The following is an 18,970-nucleotide window of genomic DNA, read 5'->3' on the forward strand; positions in this document are numbered from 1 at the left end:
TATTGACAACACAAACATATTGTGTGCAGACAGTACATGCAACATCAATTCACAGAAACATAGAGCTTGAATCTGTGACTGACATGTTTAAATGAGACATCCTTTCATTCAGAGATGTGTTGGAAATTGCCACAGCCTTTATAAGAGCGTGCTTTTGCATTCTGCCTGACTGCTGTGTGTTTTTGTTGTTTTGATGTTTTGTATATGCATTTTCGTCACGGTGTCTTGGTTTATGCATGCTTCTTCATGGCTTGCTTTGATGTATGTAATCATGGCTTGATCATGGTTTGTTTTGCCTTGCTTTGGGCTTGTTCTGGGGATATGAATCAGCTGTTGTATTATTGTTTCCCGCCCCCTTCCTGCCTCTTCTCCTTTATTTCCTCACCCTTCTCTTCTCCGCCTATCAAACACCTAAACTAGATTTATGTAGAACTTTTATACACAGGTCATTTGGGGGCATCAAAGCAATTATTACATTTATAACAGCATCCCTTTGCCCTGAGGCCAGTGGCGAGAATATAAAAGAGTAACTCCACTATTATTCACATCTATATTAAAGTTTTTGAGTATACCCTCTCACATTCAGCAGCAAGTCAAAAGCACTGTTGCGGATTTATTATTCCAAGCTTTCTACACGCTATAGGCTTAAATCCAGTACAAGTACAAAAAGTTCCCTGTTATTTCACTGCTCTTCTTTTGCAACCACCACAATGTCCTCAAACTTTGTGAAATCCCACGTTGTAAAACTTTGGAAAACTAACTATTAAATAAGACAGCCTGAAGTCACATTATCCAGCGTAAGGGTGCTAATGGTTCATAAGTCATTTGACGCACCGTATTGTAAAAGTGGTCACATGACTATTATTTAATTTCGTTCAACACTCTGACATCGAGAGAGCATGCATAAAAAGCATGAAAATTCTCCAAGAAAGAGATCAGCACCTTTTTTATTTTACTGAAGTTCCACTTATTAAAGCTGTCAGTGCCCACATAAACCGAACATATTTTAGAGTTATCTTACATCTAATTCCCTCTTTATTTCTTTCTCACTTCTTTATGTCTTTATTACATCTCCTCTGGAGTAGAGGAGATGTAATAAATATTACACACACACATACACACACACACACATACACATTAACGGTTAGGATATGTATGTATGTTTATGTTTCCCATCTAGTTTAATCCTGAGCACACTACACACATTTTTGACGTTTGCATTACTTACATAAATAAGCACATATTTGCAAAAGGACAAACACATTTGCATCGATGCAAGGACACACTCTCATACATGCCAACACACAAACTTGTACACACGCATGAAGTCGAGTGAACCTTGCTTGTCCATGTTGTTAATTGGTTTGCGTGCTTGCCAAGTATGTTTTTGTTTTTTTACATTTCTGATTTATCCGCTTGTTTTCCTTATTTGCTTGTCCACTTTGTGTTTATGCGTGAATAAATACTGCATGAGCCGAGCTAAGCACAGCACAGAGACACAGCGCATCCCCGATTCATCAGGTTTCCTGACAGTTTGGGGTGCCATGGTTGAGGTTCGATTCTACAGCTGTGAGTTTGTATGTTAATTAGTCTGGCTCTGATTGGTTCAGATGTTAATTTGCTCCGCTCTGACTAGTTTAACTCTCCGGTGAAGCACAAAACCCGTTTGTGTGGGTCTGTCCGTGCATATGTGCGTGTTATTGTTTCTGTACATGTGTTTTTGTATATGTGCATGTGTGTGTGTAAGTATGTGACTGTTGATGGTTTGTGTGTGTGTGTGAGTGTGTGTGTGTGCGCACCGCACTGATACTGTAACCTGTCCCTCTGTTATGGTGTTAATAGTCCAGATGGTCAAATTAGCCGCTCCAACAAAGCAACAAACTATCTAATCTACACACACACACACACACACACACACACACACACACAGACACACCGACCACCTGCTGGGTTTGTTGATAAGGACTAAACATGTACATGCATGTTAGTCGGTTAGCCCGGACAGGCTGGGTGGAAGTATAAATGGGCACAATTATCGCTCTGCGTTTGTTACACCTAATTGAGTTATTTCAAATCTTAGCTTTTTCATTAGGATTATACAACACAACACATGTGAAAAATGTACAAACTAAAACAGCATACTTAGGGCATAATCAGCATTATTTTTAACTATCAAGAAAATTATCACTGTGGCGATTGATATTCAAGAATAAAGATACGATTTGCAGCCTTACACTCAGTGCTTTAAACATTTTTTATTATATATTTATATTATGTATTGTTTTACTGACTCGGTGGGACTTTGATCAAACTCAGCAGCTCTTTTCTGTTCTTCACACTTTCCTCTTTGCTTTTTATAGGTGAAATATTATTTTGGGGCGGTCTTCTGTGCAACAAGACCTTGTTTAGATAAGGTGACGGTGACTTGTCAGCAGCAAAATTAACGTTTAGATATAAAAGCCAGATTAAGAAAAAACGAATAATGAGTCATGAGGATAGTGTCAATCTCCATCCAAATACAATATAAGCTGTTATGTTCTTTCACAATCAGACATAATCATAGGCTACTAATGAAATAAGTGATCAACAGACTACTGACGCAATTTGTTCTTAATGCTGCTTGAGAAATAGTCTGAATATTATACTACACTAAAATACATGATCAGTTGTGTTTCCCTGTCATTTCTATATTCGTCCCTGCATTCGAATATCAAAGTACACCAGGGGGTGTTTTGTTTACTCGCTGAAGTAAATAAGCACACCAAGACAGTTTTTTCCCTCTAGTAAAATTCCACTGACACCAGACATTAGGAAAGGATGAACGACTGAAAGAAGCGCATTAAAAATCCTCCGAGTGGCCTAATTTTACTTTCATTTGTGTGAATGAAAGATGACGAGGACTAAAGGATTATTAAAATAATTTTACTCTTCACCGTGATCCCATTAAGAAATATGCGAGATCCCGTCACGTGGGGCCTAAAATTGAGTAAAAATAGGTCATCAGTGGACTCCAGCTCATTAAGATGCTGTATTGCTACTAATAATTTAGTTGTGAGCCAAACTACTAGAAATAGCTCTGTGGCAAATAATGGTTCCCTTTTGGTATGAGAAAAAAAAAGACAAAACGAGTTTTATGCGTTTTGAATTGGAAACGTTTTAAAATAGAAAGCTTTTGTTTGTGATTTTCTTTTATTCACTTACCTGACGGCGATGCAAAGACACACTTTTCTCTCTTTGCTCATCCACATGCAAACACACACACACACTTACGCACACTGTCCGTCGCTCAAAGTTAACCCAGCAGCTATGTTTCTTGAAACGTTTTAAAACTTTTAAATGCTCACGAGAAATAGAGAGAGAATGCTTGAGGTTTGTGGGAATGCAAATGCTTTACTGTAGTGTCTCTTTAAAGAAAGCCAGTGAAATGCAGCTGTGGGGGTTATTTATAAGGGAAAAGAGGCAGGGGAGACCGAGTGACAGGAAAAGATTAAGAAACCAAACAAGCAAGCAAAAAAGAAGTAGAAAAACAAGGATAGGGAAAGAAATAAACAAAAGAAATAAAAGCTACATACATACTATCAACAGCAGTATTGTAATTGGAGAAAGAGACAGAGTAGTGATGCGTCGTCTCAGGAGCATGTGTGTTGTGATTGTATGGTTCTGTCTGTTGTCTGGTTGCTGTTTGGATGTTGCTGTCAAGATTAGCTCTTGTGTTTCGGTGAGAATTAAGATCGTGTCTGGAGTGCTGTGTCGTCCCCTGCCTGTCTGCCTATACCTTACCGTCTGTCTCCCGATCTCCTGGTCCGTGTAACGTGTTTCTCCTCCCACCTGTTCCCCTCTGCCTCTGAAGCTATAACAAGAGACGATGCAGGCAATGCTTCCAAAAGCGGAAACTAAAAGTAGAGAGACGGAAATTTCCTGACGCCGGACGCTAGTGTTGCTTTGCGCTCAGCCTCGTCGGTGCCTTATTGTAACCCGTCTGTCCCTGGCTCTCCACCTGTCTGTCTCTCTGTGTAGTAAACGAAGGAGGAGTGAAACAGGCATCCAACTCCTGCCCTGACCCGGGAGAGCCAGAGAATGGAAAACGCCATGGCAGCGATTTCAGGTACAATTTGCATGCACAAAGTTTCACACGAGGACCTTAAATTACTTCTTTGTATTCAGACATATCTGCACACACACAAGCACGTCTGCGCATAAAGTAAATGCATTAACACATTTCTTGTCCCTATATTTCAGTTTTTCTAACTCTCTGCCTTCCCTATGTATGTGTGTGTGTGTGTGTGTAGCATTGAAAGTGCGGTGCAGTTCACTTGCGGAGAAGACTATGTTCTTCAGGGCAGTAAAACCATCAGCTGCCAGAGAGTGGCTGAGGTCTTCGCAGCCTGGAGTGACCACAGACCGGTCTGTAAAGGTAAGAAACGGCTCTCGACACGCGCCTGCACAAGCATACAAATTACTGACACCACAGTAGCAGACACAGAGACGGCTGGAGAAAAAAGGCAGTAAGCACACATGTGAAGGTAAGAACACAGTTAAGCATAACAACCCCCAGTTGCCACAAAATGTTGCCTTGGAGTTCGGAGTGCTGAGTTTGTAGTGGAAAGAATCACAAATCAGTTTCAAGCCTCTGGCTATGAAAATGATGAAACAAAACACTCCATAATCCCATGTTTGCAGGTTGCGCCACACCAACATGCTGCGGTCGTATTCTTACATCAAGGCAGTTATGATAGTGATGATAGTCAGGACCCATAATTACACCCTCTATCATAAACACAATACACTGTAAACACTACTGTGAACAAGGTCTTACAAATTGCAATTTACCTCACAGTTTCAAACGTGACACATTTTAACACGTTTCAGATATTCCTTCTTCAGCTTCCAGCACTGGTTCCGGTTTCACATGTGCCAATGTCTGTGTCTTATGCAACACACACTCTCAGATGCACACACTCGCATGCACAGAGGGAGTGAGACAGAAGTGAGAGAGGGCGTCTGTCATGTTAAATGCCAAAGTCGTTTGTCATGTCTCCCTTCACTAGGCTTCAGACTGTGGCTGGAGACACATACTTTAACATAAAAACCAATATTCACTGGGTGCGGGGGTTGTGTATGTATGTGTGTGTGAGAGAGAGAGAGAGAGAGAGAGAGAGAGAGCTTCAACACCAAACTAATAATCACTGAGATATAGAACTGCAAGGGAGAAGAAAGTAGGGACAGAGGAGAAACAGGAGGAGGAGGGGAAGGAGGCAAGGAAAAGCTGAAAAATGTCACACCTACTCTTTCTGCTTCAATTATACCCTCCGTGAAAGTAAAACTCACTGTATCCATCTCAAGACATTAGCATATGAAAGCCACCTAAACTTTTGCATAACTGATGGCAGATTTTAAGTATTCGGAACATAACTCCCACATGTAGATGGAAATGTTAAATTGAACCATTTGCAACTTCCCATTTTTTTTTAATCTAACTGTAGGAGGAACCTTCTGAAGACACTGATTACAGCCAGACATAGATGATGATAAATTGATTAATCTAACTAACTCAACTAACCTGTTGTATTTATGTTCCATTAAAATAACAATTCATTTAACAATTAACAATTTACCAAAACTGAATATCTAAACTTTTCTGATTAATATTTCAATGTTTCAAAACAAGCAAATGTAACTAGATAATCAACCTACCCATAGATGAGTTTGTCCGATGCCTGATCAGAAAGACACAGGACCTCAAATTAAAAAGGATCGTGTGACACACAGATTCATTGAATCACTGTTTTTCAAAGCAACCCTTTCTCTGATTTGGTGAACCAGTATTTTTCTTTAAATTTCAAATGTTCATGACATGGATTGGATTTCAACACTGGAGTGATGGCAAATGTATTTTTGCATCAGCGTGGGGCAAGTGAAATAATTGAAACAATTTACAAACTGTAACAACACCAGTCACAGCTGCAGCTTGTTCTCCGGGGGAATGCATGCTTCCACCTGTCGCAACCAACTTGCACATTTATGTTCATTACATTGACAATTTGCCCCATCCCCACTTAGTAGAGAAACTTTCTTTCTATTGGCGCTGCGCTGGGAGATCAAAGTGCAAAGTCAGGGGTCTCAGGGACACCTCAGCAGGGCAGCCATGGGCCCTGAACTCTTGCACTCTGGCTAAAGGACACAGCGTCACCACCATCCTTGACTGCTACGCTGGGTTTCTTTTGTGAACCAGACACACAGGGGGACTGACCTTCATTTAGCTTGTTGCTAGTATGACAGCACAGGTCCTTGTAAGCCGGCAGGTTATAACCTGGCCTGCAGTTAGGACCAGGACTGTCTCATTTGGGCTCTCATTGGTTCCTGCAAATCAACCTTATTACCCAACTTATTATTATAGTGATGACACCCGTTGATTGGCTCTTTAAGATTGTTATTGGCTGTTAGGGATTCATCATCACTAAATACTTTATAATTAGCAATTAAATACAGCTACTGACATTAAGCCAATCAAGTCTCCCATTTACCTGCATGTGCTGATGGGCTAAGCTTCCCCAAAGGGAAGCTGCCAGTGACATTTAAAGTCCCTGATTATTGTCCCCTGTGAATGGTTAAAATGAACGACCTCCATCACTAGGAAACGGAGCTATCAGTCAGCAGGGATCTTTGTAGGCTGACTGAGACACTTTCACCAAGCTATTGCTTTAACTTCTCAGTAGCATTGTTCAAAACTCTGTTGAATTTAAAGCAGAGTCGCTGGTATTCCCAGAACAAGCAACTGTTAAGTGAGTACCTTTTTGACAAAGCCACGACAAAGTGCACCGTGGTTGTTGCTCAGTAACTAGTGACTATTGTCGTTGATTTTTCTTATTTTAAGCGTCTCACGATGGAGGGCACTGTTACTGCAGCATCATCCCTTAAAACAAGCTGCATAGCTCGAGTAATGCTACCCTATGCTAAACGGCAACCAGTAGGAACTAACTATTCATGATGTGCGTTGTTTACAGTTCATGACGTGATCTTTGACAAAGCTACCTATAGCCGTGAATGCTAAAAACATATCCACAACAAGCTTCTTGTTGAGACAATATTGCTGGAGGACATTTTTGTTTGTTTTTCTGCTCATGGAAGTACTGATAAGTGCCATTGTTATGCGGTATATCTCCGTCCTACTTTGGTGGAACAGAAAGACATCCATCTTCAAAAATCTCATAAATCCCAGGATAACCACATTGAGGTTGCTTGAAGGACAAGATACACAAAAGACTGGAATCATATCTTTTTTGACAACAATACTGAGGCTTTATTTGAGCTATGTGCCAAGATCACTCAAAAGAGAAAACAAAAAAAGAAAAGCCACACTTCTATGCAGCTATAAACATTGCAAGTATACATTTAAAGCTTGAAATAGGTTTTTTTTTACTCCTCTATATTTAAAACCTGTTCACAAAAATCCTTTTTCCCTTTGGGGCAAAAATACAATATTGAAATTCTGAAAATAGAAATGCCTCAGAGGCAAAAGAGTGGCTAGTCTAAAGCTAATAGAATGTGAGATGTTTTTATTTTCTTCCTTCGTTGCCAGACGTCCTCTTTAACAACTCCGCAACCAGGATACAATATTGACGTCGTCCAGACATGTCCAATCAAGACGTGTAGGAATTTTCTAGGCAACTGACACATTAGACTCTATTACGCTGAATGCAAGCGCATGTGTGTCCAATTCATTTTTTGCCATTCTGTGAAACGGCAATCACAGCACAATTTGGAAGGGGAGCTCGAGCAGGACTACATTGTTAGTATGATACTGTGGGCTGATGGTGGGCTTCAGTAATGGCCAGACATCAGCTCAACTCCTCTTCAACTCCAGTTTCTGGCCTCTGAGAGTGAACCTGCCAATTATATGTAGGCAGCTCCCAAAAATGCCTACAATACCTCTTTGAATCTTTGTAATGTTAGTTTTACTGTGACACAGAAATGTATAATCATGCAAACTAAGTTCTTTAGAAGGCAGAAAGATCTGTCCAAATACGCTATAAGTTATAGTACGTGTCTACTATTATTATCGTTATTCCTGTTAATGTAAGGGTAATCTCCAAACATGGAACCTGCGTGGCTAACCACTTAAGTATGTGGTAAAATACAGAAGGTTGAGTGATAGAAAATTGAATTAAGGTACCTGCTATGTTTGAAGAGATGGTCTAAGCTGATGGAAATGCCAGTGCAATTTCATTCCAAAAATGTTTAAGCCAACAAAAAATTGTGCTGCATCTGCATAAACTCAACTTGAGCAGCACCGCTCCATCTACCTTGGCACAATGAAAATGGCCGTGTGCCCGTGTGTGCACCTCTGCTGGCTTTATGGGCGCAAGGAAATAAATTCAACTTTGGAATGAGTTCAACAGGTAAGATAGTGTGTGTGTGTGTGAGCAAAGCAGCCATAGTTGTATTTCATTACATGTTGATTTGATCTTTAGTGAGAAAACGTTGTGTTCTCTTCCGCACAGTGTCCTTTATTTATTTACCCTACTTTGTTCCATCCAGTTGAACCACTATGGAATGAGCGAAAGGCTTTGTCTAGCTGAACACAGCTCACATTTGACCTTTACATTCAGACCAGCCAATAGCTAAAGCGGAAACCCGTGAATAACGTTGAAATCGGGGCAATCTGTCAGGAAGCATCAAGCCAGCTGAGTTATTAAAGGGTTACCTCTGTCAAAACACTAAATACAGCTAAATGTGTTGTTTGGAACATTAGTGGGAAAATAAAGTGAATGTATCTTGAAAATGTGCCCTTTATATCAAAACGGTCAACCAATAGAAAGAGACTGATGAGGATAAAAGCAGGGGAAACAGAGTGGCAATCACTTCATTAAGTTCAATCAAACAATTACAAAACTAAATACAAATAAACTATAAAAACTGCCATCAAATTGCAATGTCCTTCTGTGCACTCCACCAACTCTTTATGAGAGAGAGCCAGAGAGAGAGAGGGAGAGTCCATGTGGCACCTTGATTAATGGACAGATGGCAAGGCCACGAAGCCAACTCTCTCTCTCTCTCCATCTATCTGTGTGTGTGAACTCCAGGGGAGCTCATATGATCTGCCGGACTGTACTGACTCACCGGCGGGTGATATACATCAACCCGATAGACACTAATGCACATATTTTGACTTCAAACAGGAAAGAAACAAAAGAAATAAACTTCAGTCTACAGGCATTGTTCATCAACTACACTGATGACTGTCTGTGTCTATGTGTGTGTGTGTGTGTGTGTGTGTGTGCCCATTAAAGCTCTGACCAGAGCGAGGGCCATCGAAAACGCTGTGGGCCATCGAAAACGTTGTGTGCCAGCTTAATGATGTCATCAATCATTCTCTGTGTCCATTGGTCAGTCTGTCTGCTCCTGTAGGCAGCCTGTTCAAACAGCCATTTCGGCCTTCCCCGCTCACGCTCCTGATCTCTACTGTGACTCAACACAGTGATCTGACGCTCAGTGTGAACAAATGAACTTTTCACCAAAATAATATAATCAGATTTGAAGTGTATTCTACTCCCTATGTTTTCTGACGTCGTCATATTCATCCAAACTCAAATCACCTAGACTCATTGGTACCATAGAGACAGACAGACACACTCCAGACAAAAGGGTGTAATTAAAGATGAACATGATCGTCTCCTTGTTTTTGACACCAAAATAGAAAATGCCCCCGAATGCTTTCTGTCAAAATCCTGATTTGATGTTTTCATTTTAGCTTACCTGTCTAGTTAGTCACACATCATCCCTGTCAGAGGTACTTTAATGAGAAATGTCCCCCTTTTGAGGATGATCCTTTAATAATGAATGCACTTTAATCATGAAGTCCCTTTGATGAAGAAATTGTGAAAAATACTAAGGAAGTTAACCATGTTGAAAAATGACCTTGAACTTAGCTTGTAGTCATTTTGTGATGGACAGGTAGATTAAGTACAAGCATACCATTGAGTGATTCCCAAATTTAAAATAAAATACAACAGTCTATGCACTTATAGCTTTGCTTGATACGGAGCATAAGCTAAACGAATAGTAATATACCAGTAAAAGTCTGCAATATCCAAACGTCCAGCAGTTTAAAAATGAGCACCGAGACCAAAGATGCATTTTGTACAGCGAGGACGTTGCTGGTCTAGTAGCATGCCCTCTCCAAATAAGCACATGAATTGTGTACTTTGGAAAACTCATCCATGTGATTCGACTTTATTTTATTTCTGATTTACCTCACCCCCAATTCTGTTCATGCTCTCTGCTTGGGGTACAGGGTCAGGCGGATAATCTGCAACAGGTAGGGGTTAAGCGTCCAAGTATGCTTCAGCAGGTATTGCTGTATGCTTGATTGAACCTGAGCCCTCCACTGTGGGGACGACTCCCTGACAGCGAAGGCCATCCTGCCGAGAAAACAGCAGTTATAGGCCTCGAGTGTAAGGCAGAGATCAGGGGAAACATTTATGGAGTTTTTCGCTATGCTAGAATGGAGTACCGAGTCAAAACATTGTGATGAGGAAAATTCAGACTGCAAAAAAAAAAAAACAGCAACCTTCCCGGTATCTTATGGGGTTATGCTCTGAAGCCATAAAACAAAACTTTAGAGAACTGTGAGGCAGGCCATTGGAGCTACATTGAAATGCGATCCTTGCCCAAAACATAATTTCATTTTGGTCCACATCCCAACGGTTTGTATGAGTGTGCATGTTGGTGTGTGCTTGAGAGAGAGTGAGAGAGTGAGAGAGAGAAAGTGAGACTCCTGGGGGAATCCAGTTGATCTGAATATACAAATTCAAAAGAGGATATGTTGTTAAACACACACACACACACACACACACACACATATACTCACTGTGGTTCCTGCCTCAAGCATTCAGTTAATCTCGCTCGTGATTCCAACAATATGCTTTTAGTACCAGATAGACCTCATCAAAATTTTTAATTTGACCTAGAATTCATTATGGCTTCAATGATAGTGTGGCCTTTTTGGCTTCAAGCCCTCTATACTGAGAGCCAGTATGAATAACGATGAGAGGGAGAGAAGGAGATACAGACAGAGACGATGCTACACAGACAGACAGACAGACAGACAGACCGACAGACAACTATAATGTAAGTAAAGTAAAAGTCCTGCATTCAAAATCTTACTTTATTAAGTTTTTACTACTAACAATAGATCAAATGTAAAAGGTGAGAGAATTAGCACCCACTGTTCACCTCTTCAAGGCTTTTTAGCATCTTTTAGCTTATTGTTTCGTTTCTTTGAGCCTGCAGACTTGGCTCTCATTAACCTCATTTCTTCCTGCAGAAAGTAGATATTTTTTTCCAGTGAAAAAGCTCTGATATTTAAGCAACTTGCAAGTAAACATAGCGGAGAATTTAGCAGATAAAGAGCCGGTTGTGTGTCTTTGGACAAGAAAGAGATGTTTTTACAACAACATAAATAGATATTAGAGAGGGAATTATGACCTGTTTACAACACATCCTTAAAACTAGTCTAGACAAGATTTGTTTTATTCCATAAAAGTACAATCTTTTATTTCCTTATCATTTGAATTGTGTGTTTTTATGAAGAAAAAAAAAACTAGATGACTTTAACAAATCTGATCTGTGATCCGCAATACGATTCAAACTGTGAGTTTTATGATCCGTTGCACCACTACTGTTTACACATACATATACATCAAAATGTATAAACTAATACTTGTATATAAAATCTTCACTAGCGGAGCCACTAGTATCTATAGTGGTCAGCTAAATATAGTATAAACAAAACTGGAACTGGAACTTCTTAAGAATTGGAGTAGAATTTAAAAAGTAGTGGGAAATGAAAATACTCAATGAAGCACCTCAAAATTGTACTTCACGAGTCTGCCTCTAATAAATGAAACATGCAGAAGACAGGAGCAGAAAGGGACAGGAAGACAAATAGAGAGAAAGAGAGAGCGAATGATAGAGTGTACTGTAAATCATGGAGTGTATACAATGGCTGATACAGGGACCGAGACAGCGTGAATAAAAGGCGCATAGAGACAGACAGACAGGGGGACGCAGAGAGATGGGTGGAGTTTAGTATAAATTATGGGATGTTAGCTCCTCCGGTAATTCCAGTGATAACTCTCTCCGCGCTATCGCTATAGCAACCCCGTTCCCACTCTGCTGTTGGCAGGGCGATAGGAAAGGCCATTCGTTCAGGACACGCTGATTGAGCTGTCAACGCACGTGCATACACACTCTGTTACAAAGACACACACACACACACACACACACTTTGAGACATGCAAGTCATTTTTCACGTGCAACTCAAACACACACACACACACACACGCTTCATCTCTGTGTATCTATCGGGTTATCAATTGCAGTGAGCTGAACGCAAGAGAAGGTCAGCTGCAGATGCATTCAGATGCATTAGAGAAGCAAGCGTCAACCGGGTTCAGTCAGGGGCAACTCGGAGACATAGGCAGAGAGACAGACGGGAGAGATAGGGGGTTGTCTCTAAGGGGCCTTGTACATGTTCTGACACTCTCTTACAGCACCACACGGACACACCCCATTACACACACACGCAAAGAAACACAAACACACTGTGCTACGATGCTTTTACTTGAACCTTGCCTTCCTTCTAACTACTAAGTCACAGTAGTGTGCTTGCGTGTGTGCTTGAAAGTATGCATTTCTGTGTACTGTGTCTCTGCATGGTGAGTGAATTATATGTGAACGCATGTTAAAAATGTTCTCTCACATGAAAGTCTGCTGTGACACCGCTAGCTGTGTGTGCGTGAAAGCCTATTATGTCGTCGTTGTGTGTTTCTCGGGTTGCACAGTGCATATCAACCGCATGTGTTCATGTCCTTTTGTGTTTCTGTGTGTGCGTGTGTGTGCATGGCTGTTAACTGTACGTGTTCCCGCGGCCTACCGCTGAACAAACTAATTAAGGAACAAACACTGCTTCAAACCAACCAGAAAATTACCTCCCAACTCTAACAGGACGACCCAAGGACAGACAAGCAGGTTCTCTATCAGTCAGAACACACAGCCTAATAAAGGCTTGCTTGGTTTATTGAACGACTAGCATGTGTCATTTTCAACACCACACTGAGTGGTAGCTTCACAGTCAGTGTTTGTGAGTTCATATGACTTTGTGTTGGCATACTGCATGGTACACTTTTACAACACTTTGCTTTATTGCTCAAGTAGAAGCTGTATCTGTTACATCCTGCTGTGATATCTAATGTGAGATGTGCGTTTCAGTTCTTTTTTAAGACCAAATATAATTCTTACCCTGCGAGTAGTTGGAGGTTGTTGACTTTAAATAGATTTTGAGAGTAAATTGCTGGCGAGTGTCTCTATCAGTCAATACCAGCTAATCCTGTGGTATTTCACAGCCAATAGCTTCCAATTAAGTACTTCTATCGAGGGAGATGTCGCTGACAGTATCAATAACATCGTTCTGACCTGCTGTTCTTCTTTCTGTTCGGGTCTCCTCTTCTCTCTTTCTGTCACCACACTGTTAGCATTGCAGTCGCGTCACTTTTAATTGTTTTTTCTCTCCACGGCATCTTTGATCCACCAACTGTTCTATATTTTGCTGTTGTGTTTGTTCTGAGACTCAGTGGCTAAGCATATACCTAATGGCTTAATTCTAAAGGTAATTGCCTCTCAATTGTTGTTGCTAATACTACAAATGCTACAGTTGCTGCTAATAACAATTTATTTTTGTTTGTTCCGTTCACAGTGAAGACATGTGGCAGTAATCTTCAAGGGCCGTCAGGAACCTTTACATCTCCTAACTTCCCAATTCAATACGAGAGCAACGCACAGTGTGTGTGGATAATTACTGCTTCAAATCCCAACAAGGTAAATCGCCTTCTCTCTCTCTCCGTCTTTGTCTGTCTGTCAAGCAAACTCTCATGTTCAAATTGCTGTTGTCAATTGACACACATTGCTATTCATCACTTTGGAACGAAATGGCATATGACCATTTCATGTGTTTATTGCATCACAAATAATTTGTGACATGTGCCATACTTGTGTCATACTACATGTGTACACATGTAGATGTAATGCACAAAGTAATATGTCATGTGTGTAGCAACTCAGCTCAGGTTGTCTGCCTAAACTAGCTTTCAACTGGGCTTTGCTCCATTTGAATTCTACGCATTCAATGTAATTAATATCAATATAACACAGCAGGCCTTACCGGCAATAACAAAGTCAGCTTAGCAGCATTATTTTCAGAATTGAAATGTGTTGATGATAATTCATGTATGAGATACTGTAAATGATCTGCGAGTCGGAGCATATCAGTGTCTAATTCTGATTGGTTAATCCTGCTGAGGGGCAGGCGATAGGCTGGAGGTGAGATGATAGCTGTGATTGGTCCCTTTATGTCCCAGGAGGAATCTCATTGGTATTCAGGAGACACTTCCTTATTCCACTCAGGGTCACTGTGGTGACCGCTCTGTCGTCTATGGCAACACCTGCGTCAGCACCATGGGGACGCACATACACATATGCGCGCACACTCACACGCACACACAGATACACTTTAACACACGTGTGTGGGTGTGCTCAAATACACACCGTGGCTCTTTTAACACCCACACAAATACTCTAACACACACACACACACGCGTTGCTCTTGCTCAAAACCTGTGTCTCTCTCTCTCTCTCTCTCTCTCTCTCTCTCTCTCTCTCTCTCTCTCTCTCTCTCTCTCTCTCTCTCTCTCTCTCTCTCTCTCTCTCTCTCTCTCTCTCCTCCTCTGAATCACAACTCTCACTGTCGGAGCCCAAGGCCTCTGGTTTATGTCCTAGAGCAATACATTTTCTGTTGAAGGCTACAATGAGTATGTGACTGTTGAAGGCTATAATACTAATGCCCTTCTGCACACTGTTCATGAGTGCATGTGTGTGTGTGTGACGTGCGCAAGAAGTTGTAAATGAATGTGTATGTGTGTTACGTATGATTATGGAAATTGCCAAACACGTTGACCTGATTGAAGACCAGATCAGCTGAAGCTATGTCAAGTCATTTTAATAGCCTCCTATCTTTAAAAGATTTACGGAAAGTACCCTAACATATGCTGTCTTGTTCCATTTTATTTCATGTGCATGTCATGCACCATACTGAATCATATGCATGGCTTCTGTCACACTGCATCGTATATACAATATGTCATGCACAACGTGAAACACTACATCAAACTTGAGATCTTCAGGGGTCGGACATCCACTGAGAACGAGCACAGATGCAGTGCCTGAGGGGCTAAGACACCCACCACACAAACCAAACCAAACCAAATCAAGTCCGACTGGTCCTCCCTCTTTCTCTCTGATAACATGTCCTCATTGCCTTGCACAAAATGCCTAAAACGTCACAATAAACTGATCTGAAGGCAAATGGAACTGGACACTTATGGAAATTGTGTGAGACAGAGGAATGGAGGCTTCTTAATATACTAAGCCCATTTAAAGAGACAGATGAAGTTACAAAGCAAGAGCAGGGGATGAGCATGACAAAGACTGACAAATCATTTAGTATTACTCCAAATGATTTCCCATTTTCATTCACTTTTCATCTCTCTTGGCAAGTTGTTTTATTCATGCAGGACACCTGTGAAGAGGCACATATAAGAGCATGAATATTAATAGTTTCATAAAGAAACTTAAAACCTCAATATGTGAATGTCATGGATTGTCATCTTAGGTACTGTCAGACGTGTCTTACTGCCGTCAGATAAGTGTCATTTCTTTCCAGTGGATTTGCTTTAAAAAGTTTAAATAGCATTAATCAATCAATTTGAAGATACATTTTTGTCAAAAATAATATGTTTTTAAAGTTTAGAAATACTTCAGTGACATGCATTACGATTTAAGTAACGTTCTGAGAAGAGCTGTACTTTAACAAAGCCAATACCGTGCATGTCAGTACACATTTATTGAATGAATAGGGGTGATCACATATTGGAAGCTTTTAATACATTGGCAAATAAATCACATAAATGGCGTTGCGACACAGCATATCATAATGTTGAGTTTGTTATGTTTGATTTCAAGGTTGCAAAATTAAATGGTTGACAGACATTGGTCACCGTCTATTTAGGAACATTCACAGTTTGTGAACATCTCAGTGTTTGTAGGTTCATGATGGTTGAAGACCGTACGATCTTACATGGCAAAAGGAAATTGCAGTTTCACATCTAGCGGAGTTAAATGTAATTTACTAGTTTAAAAGCAGGCTTATGTTGGGCAGCTGGTAGAGGCAGACGGGCGGAGGGGAATAGAATATAGTGGGAGCACGGATGATCTGGCATACCGGCAGTGAAAAGTTATCTTCAATTAGGAGGCTGATGAGGACTTAAGGGCGGTTAAAGGGTGAGTGGTCAGTTGATCTCCTGAGGAGAGAAGGCAACCAGAAACACAAACACACACTGGGACACGGACAAGAGGCAGAGTCTTGAGTCTGAAGATGGGGAAGAGAGTCATGGTGCAAGCACCACAACACACTCAGCCTTCCTCTCCCACCAGCAGAGCATCGCTTTTTTTATTGCTTGTACACGTCTCTCCCTATTTCATCCTTTTGCTTTTTTTTCTCATATTCCCCTTCTCTCATCCTTCTTTTTGTCTCTTTTTTTTACACTACCCATCCCTGCACCCCCCTCACTCCCAGAGGCACTGTCCTCAGAATTACCCAGATTCTTCATTAAGGAGCTCAGCCTGAAACCATCATATTACTATGGAGAAAGAGGCAGGAGGACGAGGGCACTCGTATCACTCTCTCCATTGCACCCATCCTCACTCATATTCTACATTTCTCACTGTCTCCTCCTAGAGACACTGGGTTTCCATAACACACTCTCTCTTCTCTTTGTCTCTTTTTGTCTCTGTCAGCCACATTCCCTCTATCCCTCTTTGTCTGCCCAACCCTTTGCTCCCTCTCTCCCAAGTTAAGTGCTAATGGGGTTCTATAGCTCTCTGATGTTATTGCTTCATTTAGTTTTGGCAGAATGAGCCTTTAGAGCCAATTCATTCTCCCCTGTTCTCATTTAACCTTGGGGATGGCATGACGGGATGGCCATTACTATACTATACTCTCTACTCTTTTTTTGTCTTCTCTTCTATCTTTTTTCAGAAAACAGATCTTACTGTACTATTGTCTTTTCTTCATTTTCCCCATCATTTAGTTTCTTCTTTTGCTCTCCTAATGTTGCCATCTTCCATTATATCAACGAGTTGAAGCACTTTCTCCATATCATCTGTTTATGATGCACAAGTTAACGTGACATTTATTGCAACTTCATGTCTGTGTCAGCTATTGTGTTCACTGGTGAACATGCAAATGTTAGGCCGTGCCCTGTTATATAAACTGACAGCATTAAAAAATGAACTGGCTTTGCGTCACTTCACACGCATTTGCATGCCAAGTGTAATGCATAACCCATGGATATAAGAATACTACTGCAGTGCTGCCATGCTGCATATTTAGTTCAGTATCACCACTACAACCAGGGAAAAAGTAATGCCCCCGCGTTCAGTAAGAAAGGAAAGTTTCACTTGTGGGGAGGCTTTCTGTGTACTAATTGGCAGGCATTGAATTCAGTAATGCCCTGTGGGGGCCTACAGAAATCCGACAAACACACTGAAGCCATGAGGCAGAAATCACAAGACAAGAAGATGACTGCACTGGCTTCTTTTAGTCGCTATTAGTGATCGAATGGCGTGCTTCTGCATCCTCCTGTCGAGACGAGATGCATAGCACTTTCTTTCCGGCTCAGGTTTAAATGTGGTAAACATCAAGTAAAAGAGCTCTTTGATTTAAATGCATTTTTCAGTACGGTATAGCATAGCAACAGTAAAAGCCACAGCCCACATAACCTTTCCTGCAGGTTTCTGTGCAGAGTTGGTGTCTAAAAAAAAAGGAGACACCTGGCGGATTCAGCTCAATGAATCAGTAGTGGGGAGAAAATACAAAGTTGCAAAAGGGCTTTGCCCATCAGTCTTCATCAGCTAAAGCCAGAGTCATCTAACAATGGTGCAATTTATACCATCTAGGCAGAAGCATGTTCAAGGCGAGCGCGTGGCAGCGGGTTTACTGTAACACTGTCCCAGACAATCTATTATTCCGCGGCCCTGTCTGTGCCCTCTTTGCATCACTGACTGTGTAGCTCGCCAGGTGTTCCGGATATTCCTACAGTAACTGTATCTTCAAGGTATCCCTTGATCTTATTACGGTATGGCCAGGGAGGAGACTCCCCCCCCCCCCCCCCCACCTCATTGTCTCCACGACAACCAAAGGAAGTGCTTTATCAAGCAGAAATCCAATTCTGTCGCCTCATTGGCTAGAAGCCATAGATGGATGGAGAAACGGAATGCAGCAGCCAATTAGAAAGAGAGAGGGCCAAGAGTGTGACAGCAAGAGGGAGGGAAAGATAGGCAATAGAGAGAGAGAGAGAGGTGGATGTTTCTATGAACGCAACCTATTAGAGGAGAGGAGAAATATGTAGAGTGTTCAGTTTCATCTATCGCTCGCACACACACACACACACACACACACACACACACTACACAGAAAAAGATGCAGAACGCACGCATAAACATTAACCCACACACTGTCGGTAATGAGGTTCCAATCTAAGTTGCTTTCAGTACAGTGTTCACATTCTTACACACGCACATGGGCACAGTCTAATGTAGCTATATCCCAGCTGCGTTTAATGCTGTGTGAACAGTGCTGATGTGGCATTAGGGGATTCTGTAAAGGACGTATACAAGGAGATAGATAGTCTAGTTTCCATCATCGGGGCACACAAGCCCTCGTCTGACTTTATTCACTGCATGGACAAACAGGTCCGGCCTTTCTCCTGCCACACTAACAAAGAAGGCTGGATGGTCTCCATTACATATGCAACTAACTAAAGCCACTGACGGGCATTATTCCTAGCGCTTTCCA

The 18,970-nt window shown here is 41.3% G+C and overlaps 1 protein-coding gene across 1 annotated transcript in view; it reads left to right on the top strand.

Moving 5' to 3' along the window:
- The window catches only part of csmd3b (CUB and Sushi multiple domains 3b), a 241,463-nt gene that overhangs the window by 125,423 nt on the left and 97,070 nt on the right, over positions 1-18,970 (top strand). The window contains exons 7-9 of the mRNA XM_076106168.1: positions 4,018-4,105; positions 4,290-4,414; positions 13,757-13,878. Coding sequence (XP_075962283.1) covers positions 4,018-4,105; positions 4,290-4,414; positions 13,757-13,878 — 335 coding nt within the window. The remainder of the gene's footprint in view (positions 1-4,017; positions 4,106-4,289; positions 4,415-13,756; positions 13,879-18,970) is intronic.

Source organism: Anarhichas minor, unplaced genomic scaffold (assembly GCF_050575085.1).
Source record: "Anarhichas minor isolate MPS153535 unplaced genomic scaffold, ASM5057508v1 ptg000033l, whole genome shotgun sequence".
In the NCBI taxonomy this organism is placed as follows: domain Eukaryota; kingdom Metazoa; phylum Chordata; class Actinopteri; order Perciformes; family Anarhichadidae; genus Anarhichas; species Anarhichas minor.